Source organism: Cannabis sativa, chromosome 4 (genome assembly GCF_029168945.1).
Source record: "Cannabis sativa cultivar Pink pepper isolate KNU-18-1 chromosome 4, ASM2916894v1, whole genome shotgun sequence".
NCBI lineage: Eukaryota > Viridiplantae > Streptophyta > Magnoliopsida > Rosales > Cannabaceae > Cannabis > Cannabis sativa.
The window spans coordinates 71,743,093-71,768,841 of NC_083604.1; the positions used below are offsets into that span (position 1 = coordinate 71,743,093).

Below are 25,749 nucleotides of genomic sequence, written 5' to 3' on the forward strand. Positions count from 1 at the left end.
TATATAATTTATTACTTTCAGTAGAAACTCCAATCATTCATATCAAATATGATACTAAATAAATATATTTTGCTTAAATAATTTTGTATTTTATGCTATTTACATTAATAATTAATTTATACTATAATTATAAATAGTCTCAACAAATAATTTACGAGGATTTTTATAGCAAATTAGAGAAAGAGGTAAAATGTAAAGAAAAACTTATACACCAATTTGGTATAACGTTAAAATTATAGTGTAAATTGTAAAATTTGATATATTCTTATAGTGGAATAGTGTGAAAATTCCACACGCTACTAATTTTGGGGATGGTGCAATGTTAAGGTAGCGTTTGGTTGGAGGTAATGAAATGGAATGGAATAGAAAGGAAACAATTTTCATTCCATTCCTTTGTTTGGTTGCATTTTAAAGTATTGGAATGGCATTCCAATGGAATGCTCTTTCCACCATTTTGGTGGAATGGCTATTCCATTTTAAAAAGGAAGGAATGACCATTCCAATGTAACAAGAAAAAAAAATTAATTATTTTTTTATCAATTTTTTTTATGCATTTTAAATTTTATTCCATTCCATTCCTATTCCTATTCCCATTCCCATTCCTATTCCTATATTTTCATTCCTCCCAACCAAACGCCTCCTTAGTGTCTTAAAATTTGTAACCAAATTTAATTTTTGAATTTATAGAAAGAAGATTTAGAAGTAACTTATTTTACATGTTTTCTTATAAAAGTAACACTATTAAATCGTGGATTTTCTTGCGTGGACTTTTTGTTTCATCTCAGCACATTCACTGACTCAAGAAACTATTTAACTCCCACGACTAAATTAGGTCATTTGATTACATTTCAGACATACCCTTAAATGATGATGAACTTATGTTCTTTAAAGATGGCTTAAGACCAAGCAAGAATTAAGGGTTGCCTTTGCCTCCTCCACTAGTACAATAGGAGCTGAGACATCACAACAATATGTGCTCACAGTAAACCCCATCGCACCACTAATATGGTCTCCAAAATTCACTCTTCTCCATCTCTCATAAGAAGCAAGAAGCCAGGATTTTTGGGTTGAGACTCCATGAAAGTCCACTAGCTATGACACCTTTGAAATCAGCAAAAGATAACATGAACTTATTTCATAAATACTGGTGCACTTGGCAAGGTGTTCTTATGAACCAAATTATTCCCATATACCAATACCACTAGATATTGTCCAAAATAATCGTTAAGAGTGAACTTGAATACAGGACGAAAAAAGGCACATTGTTTAGATTTCTTCTGCTCAAGAGTAGTGGTATTGAAGTCCATCTTCATTCCCTTACTGTCACCATAGATGCTGAATTCACCAAATTTAGAATTAAAAATCAATAAACCAAAAAAATAAATTACAATCAAAATTCAAATATTCAGCTTGAATTTAGGGATGCACACGAGGCGGGAAATTGGCGGGGAGTGCTCCCATCCCCATCCCCGTTAAGAATTTTAATCTTCATCCCCACTTATTCCCTATTGAGAATGAGACACGAAATTCCCTAATGGTAGCGAAAACGGGACGGAGAATCCCCTAATAGAAAAATAAAATTTATAATATACAAAAATATTAAACTATAAAAATTAAAATATTACACATTAATTATTATTCAATAAATTAATTATTATCTAAAACACAAGTTAAAATTCATAAAAAAAATACTAATATACTAAAAAAAATGTAAACATAAATTATAAAATATTACTAGAAATATAAGATAAAATATAAAACGGGTTCCCATCAAGGCGAGGAGTGTGATCCCCGTCCCCGCCTCGTTTAACATTTGGACACAAAAAGTAATCCTCATCCCCGCCCCGTTCCCCATTTAGACGGGGAATCCCCGTCCTATTAGGGGCGGGTCCCCGCGGGCCCATTCCCGTGGGGAAATGTGCATCCTTAAGCTTGATCAATCATGTTTGAGGCAAGTAACAAAGACAAAGAAAGATCAAAGTTGGGTGTAGAGGTAAGAAAAAGAGAACTCGGTTTTCTAAGATAGCTTCAGGGCCAACCTTGAAATTTAGTGGGCCATAGCAAAAAAAAAAATATTTTTGGGCCCTCATTTAGAAAAAAAATGTGATATTTTTCAAAATTGATAAAAAAAATGTGTAATTTTAAAAGGGGACAAATTTTTTTTGGGCCCCTCTAAGCACAGGCCTAGTCCGCCTATGCTCAGGGCCGGCCCTGGATAGCTTCAATGGTGGAACATCACCATTTGCCTCGATCAAATATTTGGAGCGAAAAGACAAATTAAGATTCGGTGTCCGAGTTACCAAATTGAAGATAAGATTTTAATATCATTTAGGATTAAAGTCGATTAGAATTTGTTAACGCGCTTTTGCCTTCAATATTTTGAATTTTCTAGAAAGACAAATTTGTTAATTAACTGTTAAAGTAAACGGAGAAAAATAATAAAACGTTAACCATTTTTTAGATGTCCAATTTTTATATATAAAGATACATAAAACATTTATGTATAGATTTATATTATTTAATTAATATAATCAATTTCTTCCAAACAAAAAAAACAACAAACTTTAAATTTAAATTCACTTCATTTATTCAATAAATAATTAAAGGGTAAATAGCGCTATAAGTATCCAAAGTCTTATGTTTGTAAGCGGTATAAACCCAATGTTTATTTTTAGCGGCATAAGTACCTAATGTTTGTAAAACTGTAATTTATTAAAAGAACATTTGGAAGTAACTGATACTATATATTTCTATTGAGACTGGATAATAAAAAATTTAGGCTTTATATGTGCCCTGTTTAAGGCAATATCAGAGTTTGTACTAACAAAATTAGAGAAAAATTACAGTTTTATAAACATTGAGTACTTATGCCGCTAAAAATAAACATTGGGTTTATGATGCTTACAAACATAAATGCCACTATTTACCCATTTATTATTTTTTTTATACTTTATAAATTTGAAATTTAAATGACGAATTCTAATTTCTAAGCCCATTACTAGTATTGTTGTTATTATTTTTTTTTTTTTTGAATCATCTGGTATATTATTTTTTTTTTCTTTACTTTTACGGTTTGTGTTGCTACGTGGGTGGATTGTTAAAGCATTTCTAATAGTTAAATTTTGGAAGATACTTACTTATGTAGATTGTTTATTTGGTAAAATACTATCATATTATAATATTTTTGAAAGGTGTTATACTATTACTATTGAAGTACTTTTAGAATTAAGGGGGTCAAAAATAATATAAAAGAAAAATAAAATATTATATTTTTAAATAATATAAAAAAATTTAACACTTTTAAAAATACTATTAGAGATATTTTTATGCCAATTTGAATTACAATTTAAATTATTTTTGATATGTGGGTTGTTATTTGGTAAAAAAAAATATATATATATAAAAAAAAAAACTGGGAAAAAACTCATATTTATTATTATTTAAATAAGATTTCGGTGAAACCTATAAATAAATAGGTGCTACGTGTATTGATGAATTTTAGTAAATATAATCAGAAAGCAAGTCTTTTCTTTTCTAGTCAAACCCCTTCTATATCTCTCTTCAAATTCTTGACATTGACAACACTCTGCTACTACCACAGATAATCAGAAACAATGGGTTGTTTAATAATGTAAGTTTTTATTAACTTTAATTTAATTTCAGTTCCAATTTTCATAGGGGTATGTTCTTTGCATATACACGAGACTATTGTCAAATAATATTGATAATATTGTTTTTGTTTAACCATATGATAAAAAATTTAGTGTTGAATTATATTGACAGTAATGAACCAAAAAGTTGTGACAAGAACTGAAAAATAAAAAGGTGAAAACCTTTGCGTGAATGAACAAAATTGTAAATAAATATATTCGGTACCATTAATTCACTCAAAGTAGCCCTCATTAGAGTTCTTAAGCATCTTATTAAACAGTTCTTAAAACCAATTCCCCCCTCATTTATTATTATTATTATTAATTTTTCATTTTTTTTCTTGTTTAAGAAAAAGAAAAATCTCTTATGGGATTCTATTTGATCGGTTAGCAATTAGTATTTAGTGGTAGAAGAGTCGTTTTCAATTTTGAAATAACAGAGTGACGCACACACCTCATTTTGTAAAAGCTTGACACCAAAAATTGGACCGACACGTACGAAGAAACTATGCAAAAGTTGGAATATACTTTGCTCTGTTCTTCAATATCCTTCTCTTTCTTTCTCTTTAATCATTTTTTTTTTTTTTATTTTTGGTTTTCGTCAACAAAATCTCTCATTTTTTTAAGCTAAAACTCGTCTTCTTTTTCTTCTCTGTGCAAGGATCATGGAGCTTTTTCTTGAGTTAGTTTCCACCGTTGTTCTTACTGCTCTGTTCTGTTACATTATCGGTAAGCTAATTTCTTCTCCTCATAGTGGTGATTCCAATCATGGTGATAGCAAACTGGGTTTTTTTGAGTGTAAGTTCTCTGTTCAATCGGATATTCGTGGTTTGAATAGTGAGGAGGAGCGAGTTGGGTTTGTTGAAAAAGTTTGTGAGGTTGAGAAATCCGAAGGTGGGTTGGTTGCCGCTGCTCAGGAATTTGCTGATCGTGATTTTGGGTCTGTAGAATTACGAAACCTTTTCGAGACTGAAGGAGAATATGAGAGTGTTGTTGAGGAAGAAAGTTATGGAGGTAATGGTGGGATTAATGAGAGAGCGGGTGAGTTGTTTGATGGAAGTTCTGAAAGGGATATAATTGAAGAGATTGAGGAGTGTACGGGCACCAATGAGAAAGAGGGTCTGGCTAAATGTGATGAAATTGAGGTGGCTGAATTTGATGAAGTGGACAATTATGGAGGTGGTGATGATGCAAAGGGGGGTTTGTTTGATGAAGATGATGATTGGGTGGGAATAGAAAGAACTGAGTTGGAGAGGCTGTTCGGTGCAGCAATGGGGTATGTTGGTTCCTCTAGTAATGTGGATAGAGTTTCAGCTCTTGATAATGATGTGAAGATGATGTTATATGGGCTTTACAAGATTGCTACTCAAGGACCTTGCCTTGATCCTCAACCAATGGCATTGAATTTTTTCGCAAGAGCAAAATGGTAGTTCTTAACTTCACTTTACCCTTCTTTAGTTGACTGTCTCTTTTAGTATTTTAAGCTTGTCAATTGAATTTAATATCTGTCAATAAACCTTAATGCTGCATTAATGACATTTTAAACTATTTACCAGGTAAACATCATCTGTTATAGAGTCTAGTGGGAAAGAACAAAAAGTTGAATTGTCTCATTCAATTACTTAAAGGATAAATTGATTGTTTTAAATTTCTGGGGTTAGTTGTATAAAAGAAAAGATGGTTGGGAGGGGATATATTTTACTGAACTGACAAGTAAAAGTTGATATATTCAATTTGTACATGCTTCTCTTAGAGTTAACTCATCTTTATATTCCTCCGGTCCTCCCCCACTGTCGGTGGTATTAAATGCTTTTGTGTCAAACTAATTGTGAAGCAGACTTAGCAGCAACCTTGTATGTAAGAAATTCAATGACTTTTAATTATGCTATGAAGGATTTAAGGAACAGATTCTTGAAGTGCTATGAGATTAAATTATGCTGTTCATTCTCAAATCACAAATGCATTGTCCTTCTAGTTTTACATAACAGCTTTAGTACTTTTTAATGAGAGAAGTTATGGGGGCCTTTGCCTGATTAAGTGATTGACGAAATTGGTCAAATTTTGCAAGGAACGCTTGGCAACAGCTTGCTGAAATGACTCCAGAGACGGCTATGGAGCGTTATATCTCACTTCTTTCAGAAAAAATTCCTGGGTGGATGCAAGATGAATCTGGTGTAAGAAAATTTCAGTTCTTTTCGAAAGCTACAGATTTGCAAAGAACTATCTTCATCTTCTGTTTCGTATTTTATTACTTCCTAGTTATAACTATTTTTTTTCCCTAAAGATGTAGCTTAATAATTTCTGTGGACTATTCTTTTTTCTTTTTGTACAAATTGTAAGATTCCTGTTGTGCTTGCCTTATTGGTTTATAGGGATTTATTGATGCTTCTGAATTCGGAAAGCATGATGGTCTGAAGACAATTGCACACAACCAACCTATTTCAGAGAATGGGAGGTAATAATTTACTTTCAACATTGACATCTCTTTTGACAGATAGAAATAGTGAATATGTGTAGCTCATCTAGTTTTGCCCATCCACTTAAGTTTCATCTATGATTTTTTTACAGAAAACTTGAAGAACTGAAGCCTCATCACTGAAAGTACAGATGTCACATAAGTTGGAGTTGGGACCCATTGAAGCAACTAGGTGTGTACCTGACAACTATTATATAGAATTTTTTCCCTATTTTTATCATTGCCTTAATTGTTGGTTTATGCAAAATCATAGTGAACATTTTCTAGGAGTGGAAATCACTTATACTAGGAAAACTAGCAATTTCATGACGTGCAAACAGTAAGTATAGAAAAATGAGTTGAAATAATAAACTTGGAGGGACTAACATTAATTTCTGATTAAGACAATTGTGTTTGCCATTAAGATTAAATCTCAACATCGTGTTGTTTTCAGTAACATGCCTTTGTCTCCAATTCAAGACAAACAATAATTGGCGCTTTTATGTCTTCTACACCCTTTAGCACCATGGGAGCTTCTTCTACAGCAGTAGATGAATTGACCGCTATTCAAAGGAGAAGAAGGGTTCAAAAAATTAGCCTCATTTTATAACAAGTACATATTAAAGTGTTTATAGTTTCTGATAAAATAAACATATATTGTGTATATGGCACTAGAATTATCCCACTCTATTACTTAGTTTTTAATATTCTTTATTTGTTTAGGTCTTTTTTATTATACTTAATTGGGTCCTTACTGGGTATATAATTATATGAAGATTAGTGTTATTACTTTCCAAGTATCTGTTTCCAAAGTAGTCATCTTCATTGGAGGTTTAAAAATGTTGTGATGGGTCTTTTAACATTGGTGTGAATAAAACATATAAATAAGATGGAAACGTATATTACAAGGCATATAATGTTTTGTCTTAGTACTTACTATTAGTATTAATTAACAACAATTTATTATGTTTTTCTGAAGCTTCTTTTCATAATTATGAAAAACATGTTGAGTCAATACAAGGTACGTACGTGTACTTGAAGTTGTGAAAGAGAGAGTATTGACTATTGAGCTCAGCTAATCAATAATATTGAGAAGTGAAGTACAAGTCAAGATATATCTACTTTATGTTTGTTTGGATTTGAGTTTTTTCAAGTTATCTTCTATTAAATGAAATATTGTTTTTCGAGAATCATTTCTCAATTTAGAATATTTTCAATGCAAAGAAAGTAAAAAATTAACTTGGAAGGAAGAAAAGTTGAATATGGTGAGATTAAAAAAATAATAAAACAAATAGAACATTGTGCAGCATATATACTGATTTAGAGTAGAAAATGATGCCAAACCAACAAACATGCATCGCCAGACGAAGAAGAGAGTTAGAAATTTTTGACCTATTTTTTAGTTTTTTCTTATTGAAATTGACAAAATACCCAACTACTAACCTATACTTTAGTTACAATTATAATACATTAAAGTTCATGGAAAAAAAAACACTTAAATTGGTCTTAAATAATCACATAATATTTTATTTTTCACATTATTTGTGTTAAATTCAATAATTATTTAATTTAATTTAATTTTTTATAATTTTTTTTAATAAAATTTCACATCATTTTTTTTCTTGTATATTTTATTTTTATTTTGTATGTATATTTTTTTAAAGAATGTTAAACAGATGGAAAGTTTAAAGAAAGAATTTCCTTCAAAAAAAAAAAAAAGTTTAAAGAAAGAATATTATAAATTAAAAATATAAATTTTATATAAAATAAAAATAATTAAATAGAATGTTTTTATAAATTTGTTGGGTGGAAATAAAAATGTCAATGACAAATTTGGACTTTTAACTTTTGTAGAAGGAATCTATATTTTACACATCAAAGTTGAAAGATTTAAATTGTAGTGATTTTCTAGTATGATCCGTACAAGTCATTGGAAGCTCCAAAACTGCGTCGTTGCTTTTAAAGCCAGCTTAACAGTGTTATTCGGGTCGGGTCGGGTCGGGTTATTCGGATTACTGAAAAGCGGAACCCATTTACAGTTACACTCTTCCCCAACTTCAAGGGGGACCAAAAATGGCTCGCTTTCTCTGAGATCCAAACCAACCTTTATTTCAGGAGAGAGAATCAATGGCAGTGGTTATTGAGAGCTCCGTTTGGGAGCCAAATCCATCGCTGTATACTCTCTTATTCTTGGCCTGTGTCTTCTCGATCGCTCTATTCCCTTACGCCTCCAAAAATTTCAGCAGCAGTAGCAGAACTCCTGTTGTTTTCGACCATGGAGTCTCGTCTTCCTCTTCATTTCTTCGTTTCCAGAGGAACTTTATTCTCCTTTACTCTCTTGCTTCAGGTCTGTGCACACTTCCTTAACTTCACGTATTGATCCATCTTTCAAAAAGTTGGGTGCCCTACAGCATGTAGGCAATGTAGAAAGTTTGTTTAATCTTTGAAAGTTGAATTGATTTGACATGATAATGAAATGAGAATTTGAGCATCGCAAGCAGTAAGGCTGGATGATTTGAGGTCTTTGAAATTTCTTTGTTCTTTCTTAAATTTTCTCGGCAACCAAACAGAAGAGCAGAGTGTATTTCAATTAGTTTTCTTCTATTAATGATGTTTTATTTATAACCCACTGTTGCCAGTTGTTGAAGGATTATGGTCAGTTTTTGGTGAAATGGAGCTTGCATATTACGGTGTGAGTAGAGAACACATAGTATTGTCTCTCAGTGTAGGAACTGGAGCCTCTCTATTCTTTGGTACTATCTTAGGAGTAGTATCGGATTTAATGTAAGTTTATTCATCTATTTTCTTGATCAGTGCTTTTCTCTACTTCTAAATCTTAATTCATTAGTTATACTAGCAGAACATCAACATATTAGAATTTCCTCCCTTCCAGAAATTTAGAACTTAGTTTGCATAATCTATTTAAGGTGAGGATACTCATTACATTATAGCCAGAATGTAATCTGCTTATTTAATAGCTTAGGGCTAATGCTTTTCAGCAACTTCTGTTCTTGGCAATGAATCTCGTTAATTTTATTTTCCATTTTCAGACATTGGTAAACTTTAATATTTATCTTATCTTGTGTTTTATGCAGAGGACAAAAGAAAATTTGTTTGCTCTTTTGCATCTTACACCTTTTTATTGCCTTATTGAAGAGAACTGTTGCACATCCAAGTATTTTGGTGGCTAGTATTTGTTTGTCAGTTTCTGCTTCCATATTTTCGTTCAGTTTTGAGACCTGGATGGTAGTTCATCATGAAAAGGTTTGTTTTTCCATTCTTTAGTTTTGATTTGTTGGTTTATCCTGTTTCATTTCTCCAATACAATGTTGAAAATTTGTGAGTTTTTGTGCTTTTATATTCCTACGGCAGATATAGTTACTCTTTCATTTATAATTATGCATATGTTCTATCGTTGCAGCAAGGGCACAGACGTGATGCTTTGAATGAAACATTTTGGCTGATGAGTTTCTTTGAGTCTGCCTCGCTAATTGGAAGTCAAATCCTTTCAAATTGGCTAATTGATAATAATGTAGAGAGAAACCTTCGGTCACCTTCTACGGTAGCTGTTGTGGTTGCAATGATGTGTATTGTTTATATAACCAAGGGATGGGCAGAAGTCCCACAAACAGCAGCGTTCAAGGAGTATAAGATTTCCTTCTCAACATATATTCTTGGCGGTAAGGTTGAGAGTTATATACTATTTATAAGTTCATCCCACTTTCTTTCCTTCTCTACTTGAACTACATTGCTTACTTGCTCAATGTACACTAAATACAGTAATTACTTCTCTTTTGGCAAAGCTTTTTTGCTTCTTGAGTTTATTGAAACGAGGTTCCAAGAGGAATTTCTCACAAATGCCTTCTGTTTTTTTGTTGTAATTTGGGGCATTTTATAGATGTCATGGAGTGGCAAAAATATGTAAAATATAATTAAATAGAAAGATATTTAACTGCTGCTTGAAAAGGTCGACATAAATGATCTAGTTTTTGATAATTTTTTGGTTAGTTGACAGATAAAAGGATATGGCTGCTGGCTTGGGCACAAGCTTGCCTTCACTTTTCCTATGTGGTCTTCTGGATTCTGTGGGCTCCAACTGTGGTGGTATGGTAACCATTTCAAGAATTGCTTGCAAAACTCAAGTGATTATATTGTCTTTCCTTGTCTTTTGTCTTTCAATTCAACCATTAATGGAGTTTCTTTTAACCATTAATTTTGTGGCAAGTTTTGAATTCCATAAATTTATTTCAAGTGCCTCTGGTTTTAGGCTGATGGACGAGAAGTGCACCTAGGATTGATATTTCCATGTCTTCTAGGCTCAAGAATGCTAGGAAGCACATTATTCCCATGGATTACTGGTGGACTATCATCTCTCAGAACTGAGGATTACTTAACATGTGCATTTATTATAGCCGGGATGGTATTGTGTATTACAGCTTACGATTATCAGGTATGAATCGTGTTTTTAGTATTAAGAATGCAATATTTATTTTCTAGCTATTGAGTTTATAATGATTTTATTGTTAATTTGCAGGAAATTGAAGTTTTAGTGATGCTATTTTGCTTGTTTAGTGCTTCTGTTGGTCTGATTTCGCCTTCACTTGCCAGATTAAGGACCATGTACATTGAATAAGAGTTCTTTCCCTTTTTTCTTTGACAATAAAAATTAGTCATTTGTTATTACGATTGAGTTTAATTTCCATGGCTTTCTGTTACCTCATGTTCTCAGGTATGTGCCCAATGAGTTGCGTGGAGGGATGATAAGCCTTTCTCAAGCCCCTGCAAATGTCACAATTCTGTTTTTTCTGGTGCAAGTGCGTTTCTCTATCTTTTGTCACTTGAGTGAAGGCATTTATTATGGTCAAATAATAATGATACTCGATTCACTTATTTTGATGACTTACAATACAAAAAGAATAGCTCGGAACAACTTCTGAACTGACCATGATTTCTTTTTTCTACAACATTTTTGTTGCAGGGAGGCTACTATCGAAACATTGAGAATTCTACGATTATGGTCATTGCTGCAATGGGGCTGTTTACAGCAGCAGGCTCTATGCATATGCTGAAACGATGGGGAAAGCAGCCATATCAAAATTGGCACAAGTCATGAACTTTATTGTCAATGTTATGAATTTGGAATGCTAATATGGGAAACATGTGTCATTATTTTTTGGCGCTTACCAATTTATTTTTAAAAGTTTTGAAGGTGCTTTGTACATGGTAGGATATTAGACATAAAGATTTTGAAGTGAAGGAATTATTACTTAAGATCAATTTGTAGAGCAACTTTTGTTATTTTTTATTATATATGTTTATTTCAAAAAAAAAAATAAAATCGGTAGTATTTATGATGATGAGTATATATTGCTTTATTTGAAAATAAAAATAAAATAGAAGGTATTTAAATATAATTAGAATTTAGAAGACAAAAGAAAATGATTATGTGGGACACTTCTTTGTTTTCCTTTTACACTAGTAAAATAAAAGATAAATAGCAAAATTGTTCATTTTGTAACTATTGCAAAATTGATCCTTTTGTTGTATATTGTTCATTTTTTAAAGCAAAAAATACACTATTAGTGATCTATTGACAAATGCTTATTATTTTTTTTTTTTGCGTGTGTGAGGGGAGGATGATTTTAGTCATTCACCAAATCCTCGTGCTCTTAACCACTTGGTTAGGTTTTATTTAAAAAAACATTTATCTAATTACTAAAATACTATTTGGTAGCATTTATCCAAAAAAAAAAAAAAAAAAAAAAAAAAAAGAGATGCTAAAGGGCACCAGTGGTGCCTAGCGCCCTCGTATGTGTCAATATCGTTATTGGTCCAAATAAGTATCGGGTTCCATATAATTTAATATAATAGTTTTTAAGGGGTATCGCTAGCCAATCGCAACGCGACATGCCGAGAAGGTGCTAGGCACCACTGGTGCCAAATAGCAATGCTCGTATAATACATTCTACCTATTTATTTTTGATCCTGTGGGTTTTTTTTTTGTTTTTAATCACTTTTGTAAGGAACGAAAATCATAACCTTTGATTAAAGTAGAATAAGTAGCCTTGACAAGAAACTACTATACATTAAAATGAATATAGCAATTTCATCCCCTGAACTTTTTATACTACAAAGTTGTACCACCCTCTATCTTATTAATAATACCCCTCAAAATATAACTTGTAAGTTTTACAATAATGTGGTCTTTATGTCACACTCTGCTTAATTTTATTGTAAAATGAGTGACCATAAAATGAATGTCGATTCTCTGGTTCTTTGAGAGCCCTTATTCTTTAACTCAACAATACTTCTTTTTTCCCATTCTCAACTTCAGTACTTGTAAGCCACACCCACCGTCTCACTCACTCTGACCACCCTCGCACCAAAAGTGTGATTCCCTTTACACTGGTTTTTCCTGCTATTTTATCCTCCAAATTTACATTGCCACATCACTAATTTCACAAAAAAATAGAGCAAATTGTGACAAGAGGACCACATTACAGTAATTGCAATTGTTCAGAGGTTTGATAGTGTAAAAATACTAATTATTTTTTTTTCCTGGAAACTTATTCATCACTGTTCAAGACATGTCTAGTTAATATACATAATACAGACATATAGTTTATCTATATCGATAATAGACAACGAACAAAATATTGAGTTTGAAACTGAGTTATTATTATAAGAATACCCAAGTCATAATGCCCCCACTATTACATTTCCAAACAGCTGCACTGCAGCTGCAACTCTCAGAGTGGTAGGTCAAATATTAAATGAAAAACTCTAAGCTCACCTAAAAAGAGAAGAAGAAGAAAAAAAAACACACTTACATGTATGTACAAATGCTAATCCTCAAATTCTTGATTCCTGATCCACTTGGTAGCCACCCATTTTTCCCCTTTGGTTACAGGACAACTACCGTGAAGTGATGTCTGGTAAAAGTAACCAAAAAGAAAAAGAAAAAAAAAACTGATTTTAAGATGGTTTAACTACTTTACTTCAAAAAAGAAAAAAGGACTTCTCATATTTTATATTTCTTTTTTTCTAAAAGAGAAAAAGGAAAAAGTGAAATGAAAGGAATGGTGAAGATATATGAACCACATCTAGAGGACAATCTCAATATCTCACCACGCTTTATTCACTTATGAAAGTAGAAAAACTAAAAACATAAAAATTTAAATGAAGAATAGCCCTTTTGCCACTTGATCCTATTACTTCCATTGAAGTTTACAATGTTAGCTATAAACTTGGATAAATTTAATGGGGAACGAAAATTCTAATTGTACAATTTTTTTAGTGAGGTTGATGAGATCAAGAAACACTAACCGGATCAATTGTACCGTTTGGAAACAATGAATAAAACAGAAGCCCATCCCCTTTCCGAGGCTTCACTTTTAAACCAATACAATCCTCATAATTATAGTTCCCATTCATGTTAAGACCATTCTGCACATCAAACTGGATGATTTCTTACATCGAAAAAAATAAAGAAACCAAAATGAAGTACAAAAAAGGATGCCCCAATTTGTACCTCAAAAGGAAACATTGTTTCACCACCTTCTTGCACATCAGATAGATACAACAAAAAAGAGGCCGCCTGTCGCACTCAAATCAAGACCAATGTGTTAGTTCTCTAATAGATTTTTGGTCACAAATTCTAATGTTAACAAAGAGATTTGTAATAATTCAATTTAATAAATCATCAAGGCATACAAACAAAGAAGAAAGTTTATATGCAACTCTGTAAATCCGTTTGTTTCAGATAAGTGAATCAGTAGTCATGCTTACACCATCTCCAGTGTAAAGTCTAAACATTGTCTTAAGGCACAAAAAACTAACAAATGCTATATTTGTTACAATGTTTGTTATTGTGCTCTAATGCACAATAACATTTTATGATGCAAATTATAACAAAATGTAAAATAGCATTAATGATTATTAATATATTAAATATTTAAAAAATAATTAATAGCAATATTGTAATTAAAAAATGTGTATTAAAATTTATCATCAATGTTCAATGACAAAACTATAATTAAAAAATGTGAATTTATTGTGTACTAGATTTAGTATAATTTTTAGCATAGGCCAAATTTAGCACACCATTGGAGAGCTAATTATTTTAAAAGTATTAAAATATAATACTGCACCACCATTTTAGCATTCCATTAGAGATGCTATTATATATTACAAGGTTTACTTGAATGCAATTTGCTTTAAGCTTGAAGATGAAATTTAGCTTGAAATTCTTCATCAAAGCTTATGACTTTATAGACTTTGCCACCGGAGCATGAAAATTATCAAGTCTTACCCATCTATCTATACATCTTTCATGAGTTTGTGTGGGCAAGCATGTACAAATACTATTTCGACAAAGACATAAAGCCTATAACCAGAATGCACAATGATCAAACAAAATCCATATTGTTTAAATTTAGAAATTTACCCTTTGGCTCTTTTGAGGGCCATACTCTTCTGCATTGAACGCGTCATAGTGAGAGTCATACTTCTGACCAAGATTATACCTCAAAATGTTGAAAGGCTGAAACATGATAATCCACAACAATTTTAGTATATAAACTGCTAAATCAACCAAAATTACAACACTCAATTAATCATGATAGTTCATCAAGATTTTATATTTTTTTTAAAGAAAAACATAGATCTAAGATAAATTCCAGATAAAAAAAAGGGGCAGACAGCTGTAACTATTCTTTTCTCTTTTTCTTCTTCAAAAGCAACCACCTATAGTGACTTTGTAAGTTGAATACTAATTTGTCTTAAAGCAAAAATGCAGTCACATAACAAATAATGTTGAAATTTTAAGGAGTCAACTGTTATGTAAATTTAGTTTTAAACTCACTCTGCAACTTTACCCCATCTCATGAGTCAGAGAAGAAGAATTTATGACTTGGTTTACCATCTTGAGAACAGGGACAAAAGTAGATGAACTAAATACCCCTTCCCCTTGAATTTCCCATATGTGTAAGGAAAGACATTTAAAATTAAACTTCTACAAGCATGCTCAGCAGCATTAAAGCAGGCAGCATAAAATGGTTGGTGAGAGATGACTTTTGAAATTATTATTTTACCAAAAAAGTACCTCGCCATGAATTCTGGGAATCATTGTTGCCCTTGCAATTTTTTCCTCAATAACTTCCAAAGTCCCTGTTTGGTCTTCAAAAGCACTAATAAACATGCCAGAACTGCTCGGAAAAAAAAATAATTAAAACAAAAAAACAACAGACGTAATATTTTTTTTTAACAAACATAAATTCAGTTTAGAGGACTTCATGAATTTTCCTAAATATAGACCGAAAAACATAGATATTACAAAAGAGATAATTTGCATTGAATAGTTTTTTTTTTGATGCATCAGAAGTTTTATTGAATAGTTGATAACCCATTCCTTGTTGTTCTATTTCTAAGGAGAACAGGCTCCAGAACACACAGAGAGAGAGAGAGAGAGAGTAATAGACACCAGGCAAAGTACCATAAAGTTTCATTTGTAAAACTTCCTACGAGGCTTTACTAATACTAATGCACAAATATATCAAGTAAAGAATCTTAACAGAAACCTTTTTAATCCAAAGTCAGAGAAGAACATGTAACTTTGCATTAATTGAAACCAAAACTGTTTTAAAAGACCTAATACAGAAAGAGAGCACCAATCCAAAATCCATCAGGGAGAAAAATGAAAGAAAAAAAAGAGTTTCCTCCAGCCACATACTTAGGTAATAAGTACTTTGTACTTATGTAAGTGAACATCTCAAAATCAAAAGAATATATACATTAATAAGAAAAAGTAATGGTTCAATTATCTTGAGCATGGCAAAGTATACCTCGTTCGAATTCCCTTTGTGTTGTCTTCCGTTTCTCCTTTTCGTAAAGCCAATGACGACGGTCTTAGGCTTGGCTCTGCCAAACTAACTATGCTATCACATTGTTCTGCAGTTGCGAAATTAGGAAAATAAAGGGCCCGAGGGTTCCAGCTCAACACCTTCATGAACACAAAATATATATTTTTCTTTATTAAAACTAAATTCGATCTCCATAGGATTCAATCACCATTTTGGATTAATATAACTTATGTTAAATTGTTCCAATACTTGTAATCACTTCACAACTGAAAAACAAATTAACAAAATATTTGGTTCATATTACTGTTGACAATATTTCACATCGCTACCAAATACAATTCGAACTTGAGCTCCTTTCTAATCATGATGAACATAGTACCATTGTCTAATTAGGTTAAAATTCAAAACACATTATAATTAAAGTTAACAGAATATCCTTCATGTACATTGAACGACAATCTAATTTAGTATAAAGAAAAAAGAGAATCTGACAAAAATAAAAAAGTCAAAAGGCAACCTGAAAAGGAATTTCAGTAATTGAATCGTCACCGGTCTCTCCAGTGAGCAACAATTCATACTCTGTTTGTTCTTTCGTCGATTCCAGCCTTCTCTCTATCGCTCTACCATCACCGCTAAATTCCTGATCCTACATTTTTTTTAAAAAAAAAAAATTACAAAAATAATCAAAGTCGAAAAATGTTACTTGGATTAAGGAGTTTAGTTTATGAAAACAAATACCTGTGCGATAAGATTTGAGCCAAAAAATCCAAGAAGGAAGAAGAAGATGCAGAGAAGGAAAACGAATGGTAACCCTAGCTTGGTCTTGAAGGTGGAGTTGGGTTTAAGGTTTTTCCCTCTCATTGTTGGAGCATCCAAAATGAAGATTTTGTCCAATGGCGGAAGGTTTCTCGTTTAAGAAAAGCGGTTATGGGAGGAAAAGTCAATCTGAAAGTCAATGAGCTAGGAAGAGACAAGACAAGGACAAATTTATATTTCACAGCACAAACACAGGCGGGACAAATTTTATCTACCTAACCTAAAATATTTATTTATTTTCCTTTCTTCAAAACTAAGTGGATTTTCTTTGATCTCAATCTCAACCATAAATGTCTTTTACAGCCCAAAAAAAAAAAACTATAAATGGCTATCAATAAGTGCATTATTATTATTATTATTATTATTATTTGAGAAGGGATCAATGAGTGAATTTCTTTTAACAATTGGTGTATCTCTTGAGTGGTAGTGCAAGAAATGCTAATGCAATATAAATGTTTTTTTAAAGTAGTAAATAAATTAAAGATATTGAAAAATTCTATAATAAATTACAGTACATTTATCCTCTTTTTTAAATATTAGTGGCTAAATTACTTGAATTTTAAATTTTTTAACAGGGTCAAAACTACCTAAACTCTTATTATGTTCTGCTCTGTACTCCTTCAGCCAAAAATCAGTTAAGTATCACGGTGGACTACCTACGTGTACATACTTGTATACGTGGCAAAATTTTAATGGCCCACATAATATTAATTTTAAAAATAATTATAAATATTTAAAAAATTAAAAAATTAGAAAAAAAAAATAATTTTAAAAATGTTTTCTTTTTAAAATATTGGCGGCTAAACCACCCGAACTTTAAATTTTTTAACACTTAAATACAAAAATCAATTAATTTCTAAAAAAAATTACAAAAATCAATTTTTTGGGGGCAAAACAATGGTCATACTGCTACTTGTTTGGCTTAAAAAATATTACCATTGCGATATATTTTTTAATGTGATTATTTTGAGGTATGAGAAACACATATTTTTTCGCCTATTTCAAAATAAAAGCAACTATTTAGTTGCTTACCATATCAATTATAGACTCATTAGTTATAATTACAATGTATACAAATAATTATAAAAATAAAATTTTATAAATAAGTAATATATTAGTACTACGTTAATTTACCAATTAAAATATCATTGGTCACCATAAAAAATTTTAACATCACAATATTTTGTATTGGCATCTCAAGCAACTAAAAAGTTTTTTTTTTTCAATAAAGTAGAGTAATTAATAAAGAAATGGATTATTTTTGTCCTTTGTATGGAAAAGTAACATGCTAATTGTTTCATTTTAAGTATCATAAGCAACTAAATAATTATTTTTTATTATGGTAACAATAGAAATATATATATAGTTTACATGTCAAAATTACCATATTCAAAAGTCATTTATTTTCTTTTTAATTAACCAAAAAATAATTAAATTTTAATGTTAAACAAATATAATATGCCATCAAATTTGCGGGTTACTATTTTGTTATTATATTTAAAAGTTATAATGTATAAACTAATTAGTTTCTACATTAAAGTATAATGTTACTTAAATAATATAAAGATACTACAGTATAATTTTAAAATAAATAATTAGTTATTAATTTAGAAGTCTAATTTTTTTGCTAATAAAGTATATGATTTATTTTACATTATTGTAATAAATTAGGGCTCGTTGGGTACCCTGCATTGTATTGTATTAGATTGTATTGTATTATATGGGATTGTATTGTATTGTAATAGTATTATTTAATATAACACTATATTTGGTATTAACTTGTATTAATAGGTTGTGTAAAGTTATATTATATTTTTAATAAACTTGACCCGAACCTAGATCCTAAATTCAGACCAAGACCAAGACCCAGGAGTCGGGTTCGGGACCTAGACACTGACATGGACCCGAGTCTGAGTCTCGAGTGCGGGTTCGGGTCTAGGTCCTAGTCTCGAGTCTCGAGTCCCGAGTCCTAGTCTGGGTGCGGGTTCGGGTCTGGGTCCGAGTCCAGGTCTAGGTCTGAGTTTGGGTCCCGGGTCCGAGTCTCGGTCCCAGGTCAATATCTGAAGGTTTTGGATTAGCTAGGCCCTTGATGATGTCTCTCATTTGGTCCAACTGGGCTTGCACAAAAGGATCCGTTATTGTAGAGACTTGACTGACTGACCTTCCTTGGAGGGGCTGCAAGCTTGAAAGTGTCAAGGTCTCGCCACCCATACTCTAGGAGAGTGTATGGTGGAGATCGGCCATCCCTGTGTTGTGTTACTGGCCTTGGCCAACCGACCCCAAGAAGGGATGTAGGCTCTGGCTGGTCAAGCTCATACTGGGCAATTATCCATGGTCAGCCAACTATACTAGGCAAGGCCTGGCCGCCCGTGATTCCCTGATTGGTTGATGTTGCTAGTGTGTTGACATGAGGTAGATCACACCAGTTGCTAGAATTAGGTGGATCTAGATACCTGAAGTGATTAGTTTCACTTCTCAAATTATTGCTTTGGGTGTTTCCACCCGCTCTCGATCCTAGCCAAGTGAAGATTGACCTTTGAGTGGCTCACTCCCCTTGGGGAGGGAGTGAACTCCCCTGGCCGGCCAGAGGTACTCTTGCAGGTGGCTGGTCGGGCAAAGGTTGGTTGATGAGGGTTGTTGTTGAGCCTGAGATCCCTAGCTGGCCCCCTAGACCGTTGGTGTTGGAAATTATTTTACCAGGATCTTAGATCTACTCACAAGTATGTTTATTAGCATCCTAAATAAGAACTTTCTAAAACGATGAAATAAACACATATAAAGTTTAGGAAACCTTACATTGGGTGCAGCGGAATATAATGACTCCTTCCGTTCAGATATCTAGCCCTTGATTCCTTTCTGTAGCAGAGCATTATCAATATCTGAACCTGGATCTCTTTCTCTTAATCTTTGATGTTGAAACTCCTTTGCTGATGATCTTTCTTCACGATCTTCCTCACTATGATTGAGGTATCACTTGATGTGTGTGGGCACTACTCATGCACTAAGGATTTCGAAATTGAAGAGGGAAAGGGAAAGAGAAAGGTCAGCCAAAGATAGGGAGAGAGAAGGCTCAGGTTTTTCTAATTCAGAAGTCTGAAGAAAAGTGTGTTTTTCCTGAAGCCTTCACTATCTATTTATAGCATTCCACTAGGGTTAGATTTGAATTATATGGCATTAAAATAATGAAAAAATCAACTTAAAATACCTACATAGGTGGCCGGCCATACACTTAGTGGATTGGGCCTTGTTTTTGCAATTTTGCAATTTTAACACCTTTTGTATCTGATTTTCTCAAAAATGCCAATTTCCTAATTCAACCATTTAAATGCCAATTCTAACTATTTAATAACTATAAATAATTATTAAATAATATTATCATTTATCATATTTATTACTTGAACCATACAAAGTATCATAATTAACAAATATGCCCCTATAAACTCTTTCTTTACAATTTCGCCCTTACTTAGTGAAAAATTCACAAATAGACATAGTCTAATTTGAGAATTATAATTGATTAATCAAAACCAATTACATGAGTCTTACAAGCAATATTATCTCAACTAGTGGGGGGACCATGGGTCTATATAACCGAGCTTCCAATAAGTAGATCAAGAATTTAGCACTAAAATTCACTAACTTATTAATTCTTCGTTGAATCCACGCATAGAACTTAGAATTGCACTCTCAGTATATAGAATGCTCTATATGTTCCACCATATAGACACATCATTAGTTATCCATTGTTATAATCCTAATGTGATCAATTATCCTCTATATGAATGATCTACACAGTAAAGGGATTAAATTACCGTAACACCCTACTATGTATTTTATCCTTAAAACACTTGACCCGTATAAATGATATTTCAGCTTATGTGAAATGAGATCTCCACCATTTATTTTCGTTTGGTCAAGCTCGAAGGTGATCATCCTTTGCTTACTATTCGCCAGATAGAAGCTATAGATTCCATGTTTATGCTAGCGCTCCCACTCAATTGCACTACCATGTTCCCAAAAAGTACGTATCACCCTGACCTAAAAGCAGGCTTAACTAACAATTCAAGGAACACGAATAGCCTTTCAAGATTGAGCCTAATCATAACAGGATTAAGATCATTTGATCTAGGATCAACTAGGCGATATTGACTTGAATAGATTTTATGGTAAGTTTAATTAAATCTAAGTCAAAGTTCAATATCGGTCCCTTCCGATGCATACTCCATGCATCCAACCTGAGCTTTACTTTAACCAATGTTCTGGAAAGAACATAGTATTTCTCCAAATACAAGTAAACTCTTGTTGTAGATTATCATATCAGTAAAACCCTGTGTCTGATAAATCTAGGAAACTTTATTCACATAGTCATGTTTACTTTCCAATGTGTTGACGGCACAATAAACAGGATCAAGTATGTGAAAAGGGTTTCAGATGAATTTATACATTATGTACATATAATCATGAAATAAATCATGTGAACCATGCAACATTAAATGTTATTTCTGATCTATATTAATAAGTAAATCTGATTATATTGAAATGAGTTTTATTTAGGGCATAAAACCCAACAGTTAGTTGCTGAGATCTGGTTGTTCTCGCCATTAGACATTTGTGGCAAGGCCTGTCCTTCCTTGGGCAAGGGAAGGTTTGTCTTGGTTCCTGAAGAACCTGGTTGGTCAGCTTGTTGATAGACCCTCCCTGATATATCAACTAGTCTTCCTTGGAGTGGATCTCTGATGAGATCCTGGCCTCTTCCATTGGTTCTCTGATTGAACCGCCTTATTAGGTTGTTGACTTCTCTATTACAGCGATCTGGCTCTGCTTGGTGAGATTGAAGGATGTACTGTTGGTCATCTATCTATCTCAAGAATTCACATCTATACTGAGCGAATAAATCACAATCAGCAGTGCGTGGTTCTTCAGTTAGGCTGGCTTGATAGACGACCTCTTTCAGTCTTGCTAACTCGAGATCTTTTCCCAAGTCCACATGGGGCTCGCCAATTCCTGGTCCTATCTCTCCAGCATAGTACTGAAGAAGAGATCCAATTTTTATTCCTTGGGGCTGTTTCCCAAAGGTCCTTCCTTCAGTGGGAGGCGCCAGTGGAGGGTCCTCCCTCGGAGGCAAGGGCCTGTTGTTCAAATCCATTGGGATGTTTGTGTCACTCTGGCCAGCTGTAGTTGCCAGATTTGAGGTGCCTGCCGTGGTGGCAGGATTGATCACATCTGCAGTGTTCATGAGAATTCTAGTAGTGGCTGGAACATGGACATCAGGATCTGCACTCAAAGGGTCTTGAGGAAGACCTAATGATGCAGATGGTGCAACTGGAGTTCTCCTCGTGTCAACTATGGTGCTTGATCAAATTACTTGACAACTCGCTATCAATGAAAGTACTAAATTGTTGACTCAGAAATTAGCCAACCAACAGCAGAGTCGACTTAATGTTGATGCTTGCCACATGCTACACAATTAGAACTAGAAAGTAAAAGAACATAAGGATTTTATAGAGGTTTGGCCCCCTGAGTTAGTGGTTTGTGACCTACTCCCCTTTTAGTTGTATTAATACCGAGAGATAATACTATTCATATCACTATAGGTGGGATATGATATAGCTCTCTTAAGGTTATAATCTAGGAATCAAAGATGGTAAATCTCAAGTATAGAGAGAAGCTATGGTGGGCGTGAGAGAGAGAGAGAGAATGACTTATTTGACTTAGAGTTTGACGACTTAGATGACATACTTAACACTTACTGACTTAGGGTTTTAGGGTTGAGTTAAGACTCTATATATAGGAGAGCTTAAACCCTAATTAACAAATAAAATAAGTAGATATTTTACATATTAAATTGGTAAAATATAAATGACTAAAATGTCCCTTAAAAATAGGTATTTTCCATCCAGTTTATTGGGCTGTTAAGGCCTAATTCGCAATCTAGCATGCAATCCACGTGTAAGGTTGTGCACCAAATTCCTGCTAGGCCAAGTTTTTGCCAGCCAAGCACCTGCAAGATCCAGGTTGGCCGGCCTTGTGCTATCCAAAAGCTGGTCAGCCATAGGGTCGGCCAAGGGTGGTCGCCAGCCCCTTAAGGTGGTTGGTTTGTCATTCGTCGTCCTGTTTGAGTGTCAGGACCTCCTGTTGGCTAGGGTACTAAGTAGATGACTTGACCTTCTTCTTGGTGAGTTGTATTGCCACGTGACACTGATATTGTCCACGTAAGCATACCACGTCAAGTGAGAAAAAATCGGGATAACAAACACTAAAGAAAAAAATATACATGTACATTTTAAGTGTCGGTTGTAAAACGACTCTAAAACTCAATAGTGTCGGTTTAAAACTAACACCAAAACTCTAACCTTTTATCACTGTAGAATAAGTGTCAGTTCTATGAACTGATACTATAGGTATAAGCATGGCCGGCCAAAGGGTGGAGTAGCCGGGGCCTAGGCTCCAGGCCCCACAATTTTGGAGGCCCCCAAATATTAAAATTAATAATATATATAAATAAAAATATAATATATATATATATATGCATTTTAGTTCAATAATTTTCATAAAAAAACTTACAACACAATTGGTAATGGAGGGCTTATATGGATGTGTGGATGTTAGGTTGAATTCTTACCTCGCTCATTTTGGTTATTTTAAAATTTTAAGGGATATATATAGAACACCCATATATATATATTTAGTTTTTGTAAGAATTTTATATATTGGTTATAAATTTGTAAAGGTTACGTAGGGTTTATTTATTAATTTTATTTATTTGATAAGAATATAATATTTTAAAATATATTCAATGCATTAACTAAAAGAAATATAACATAATATTTTAGGGATAGATCTACATAGAAGTGTTGGGTTTTTTTTTTTTTTTTTTTTTAAAGGTACATTATCTAAAAAAAAAAGAATCAATATTATGTTATAAATATTTTGGTAAGGAGCAAAAATTATGTTTAGTAAATATTTTTAAAAAAAATTACTTTAGGTGTAATTAAACGGATAAAAAAATCTATTATAATAATAATAAATAAATCAAATATTTAAAAAAAAAATAACTAACAAGAATATTATAATTTAAAAATTTAATGGCAATATTATAATTAAATAAAAAGTATATTTATTAATTATTATATATCTTCTTAAATTTATACAACTTATAACATATATTAAAAAAATAACATAATTTTTGATATAGTATTAATTTTTTTTACAAAAGTCCTAAAATATATAGCACTTCAATAGAGATGCTATTATACCAAATATTACTTTAAGTTAACTTATGCAGTGAAAAAAATTATTTGTTATATGAAGATAAAAAAATAAATTATATTGTATCAAAATTTTAATAGTAAGTAATATCTCAAAAAAAATTAAATAATATTTATTTAAATTTTTATAAAAGGAAAAGACCCTGTTTCAAATTTTGCCATAGGCCTTTCAACACTTTGAGACAACCTTGGGTATAAGTGTTTGTAGTAGTGTATGAGGGTTTGCTTCTCCTACTCGTTCTTATTCTTTCAAAAGAAGTTTTTCTTCAATTTCTTTGGAATTAGGAAGTACGGTCATTTGAGGAGACCACCATGAAGATGATTCATCAAAGACAACATTTCGTGATACATAACATCGACCACTAGTAGGATCACAATATTTACACCCTTTTCTTTGACTGTCATATCCCACAAAGATGCACCTGATAGCCTTTTTTTTATCAAATTTTCTATGTAGATGATCTAGTATGAAGACATATCAGACGCAACTAAAAACATGAAAGTGACTAACTGTAGGTTTCATTTTCCATAATTTCTCAAAGAGTGATATAAATACAAGATTTGGCTAAGGAATCTAGTTAATTATATGAGCTATTTTTTTCATTCCTTCAGCCCAAAATCTACCTGACACATTCTTTGCATGTAGCATGCTTCGACAGGTCTCAGCAAGGTGTCGATTCTTTCTTTCTGCTACACTATTTTATTATGGTGTATGCAGACACGTCAACTAATGACGTATCTTATATTTTTGTAAAGTTTAGGAGAAATCATCAGATGTATATTCTCTGTCGTTATTAATGCACATGCATAGAATTTTTCTTCCTACTTCTCCTTCTAGAGTCTGAGATTTTTCTTTTATAAAAGAAACCCAGACATACCTGGAGATGTCATCAATAAACGTCACCACGTAGCACATTTAGCTAACTGATAGTTGCTTGACTCGTCCAAAGACATCAAGATGGACTAGCTCCAAAGGGATTGCAAATTGAAGTTTAACTCGTTACATAGAAAATGATTATCCTTCCCATATTGACATATCCAACACAAATAATATCGCTTTTGACATTAAGCTGTGGAAGACCTTTGAGCACCACTTTCTCCATCATCACCTTTCATTAGTGGTAAGTAACATGTTCTAATTTGGCATGCTACAAGTCTGACGTCTCATTTTTTCGAACATTATCCATGTAAGAAATCTTAGTTGACATAACGTAGATAAAATTTAAGCCTCAACCTTTTATAAATGGTGTCCTAAATATCTTAAGATTTTGGTAAATCTTGACATCATTAGTATCGAAAATGACATAATTTCCTGATGATACCAATTGAGCTATTGATAGTAAATTTTTCTTCATTACTCGTACATGAAAAATATTTTGAAACTAAATTTGATCAGGACTAGACTGAGGGACTACATCAGCCTTAACAATGTGAGTGATTGACAAACTGAAATTATTCGTTACCAATACTCGTTCTCCTTTGTACTCTGCCGCATTTCGCAACTTCTTTATATCTCGTCATATGATTTGAGCATCCAAAATCAATAATCCAGTTGCTCTTGTAATTAATATGCTCTGGAGTAACTGCCACAAATAACCATTCTTTAGAGCTTGCATTATTCTTGCCAGATTCTCCTACTACAAATGATGTTTCGAAATCCCACTCTTCTTCGACATCAATCTTCTTGCTAGAGGTTGTTG

General features: G+C 32.5%; 3 protein-coding genes across 8 annotated transcripts; 2 read left to right on the forward strand and 1 right to left on the reverse strand.

Moving 5' to 3' along the window:
• Window positions 1–3,471: 3,471 nt before the first annotated feature.
• LOC115714627 (acyl-CoA-binding domain-containing protein 3) lies at window positions 3,472–7,017 on the forward strand. 4 transcript variants are annotated; one of them, XR_004011088.2, is made up of 7 exons: window positions 3,472–3,631; window positions 4,312–5,076; window positions 5,719–5,824; window positions 6,023–6,105; window positions 6,219–6,298; window positions 6,380–6,445; window positions 6,560–7,017. XR_004011088.2 is itself a non-coding variant. In XM_030643372.2 (6 exons), the coding sequence occupies exons 1-5, from the start codon at window positions 3,615–3,617 to the stop codon at window positions 6,247–6,249; spliced, it is 1,002 nt and encodes a 333-aa protein (XP_030499232.2). In that variant the 5' UTR covers window positions 3,474–3,614; the 3' UTR covers window positions 6,250–6,298; window positions 6,560–7,017. The 4 variants fall into 4 exon arrangements, 2 of the variants coding, with proteins under 2 accessions (XP_030499232.2, XP_030499233.2); XR_004011089.2 differs by having other exon boundaries at window positions 6,394–6,445; XM_030643372.2 differs by lacking the exon at window positions 6,380–6,445 and having other exon boundaries at window positions 3,474–3,631.
• Window positions 7,018–7,912: 895 nt separating this feature from the next.
• Window positions 7,913–11,376, forward strand: LOC115715267 (uncharacterized). Its single transcript, XM_030644110.2, has 9 exons — window positions 7,913–8,452; window positions 8,745–8,889; window positions 9,201–9,369; window positions 9,527–9,785; window positions 10,121–10,209; window positions 10,373–10,555; window positions 10,640–10,725; window positions 10,835–10,919; window positions 11,084–11,376. The coding sequence occupies exons 1-9, from the start codon at window positions 8,233–8,235 to the stop codon at window positions 11,216–11,218; spliced, it is 1,371 nt and encodes a 456-aa protein (XP_030499970.2). The 5' UTR covers window positions 7,913–8,232; the 3' UTR covers window positions 11,219–11,376.
• A 752-nt stretch (window positions 11,377–12,128) lies between these two features.
• LOC115714987 (probable prolyl 4-hydroxylase 9) lies at window positions 12,129–16,996 on the reverse strand. 3 transcript variants are annotated; one of them, XM_061114437.1, is made up of 9 exons: window positions 16,704–16,996; window positions 16,483–16,611; window positions 15,948–16,105; window positions 15,209–15,311; window positions 14,552–14,647; window positions 13,637–13,702; window positions 13,432–13,551; window positions 12,936–13,037; window positions 12,129–12,520 (listed from the first exon to the last, which is right to left on the reverse strand). In XM_061114437.1, exons 1-8 carry the CDS (start codon window positions 16,824–16,826, stop codon window positions 12,951–12,953), a joined length of 882 nt encoding a protein of 293 aa, XP_060970420.1. In that variant the 5' UTR covers window positions 16,827–16,996; the 3' UTR covers window positions 12,129–12,520; window positions 12,936–12,950. The 3 variants fall into 3 exon arrangements, with proteins under 3 accessions (XP_060970420.1, XP_060970421.1, XP_030499627.1); XM_061114438.1 differs by having other exon boundaries at window positions 12,129–12,523; XM_030643767.2 differs by having other exon boundaries at window positions 12,129–12,557.
• Window positions 16,997–25,749: the final 8,753 nt, after the last annotated feature.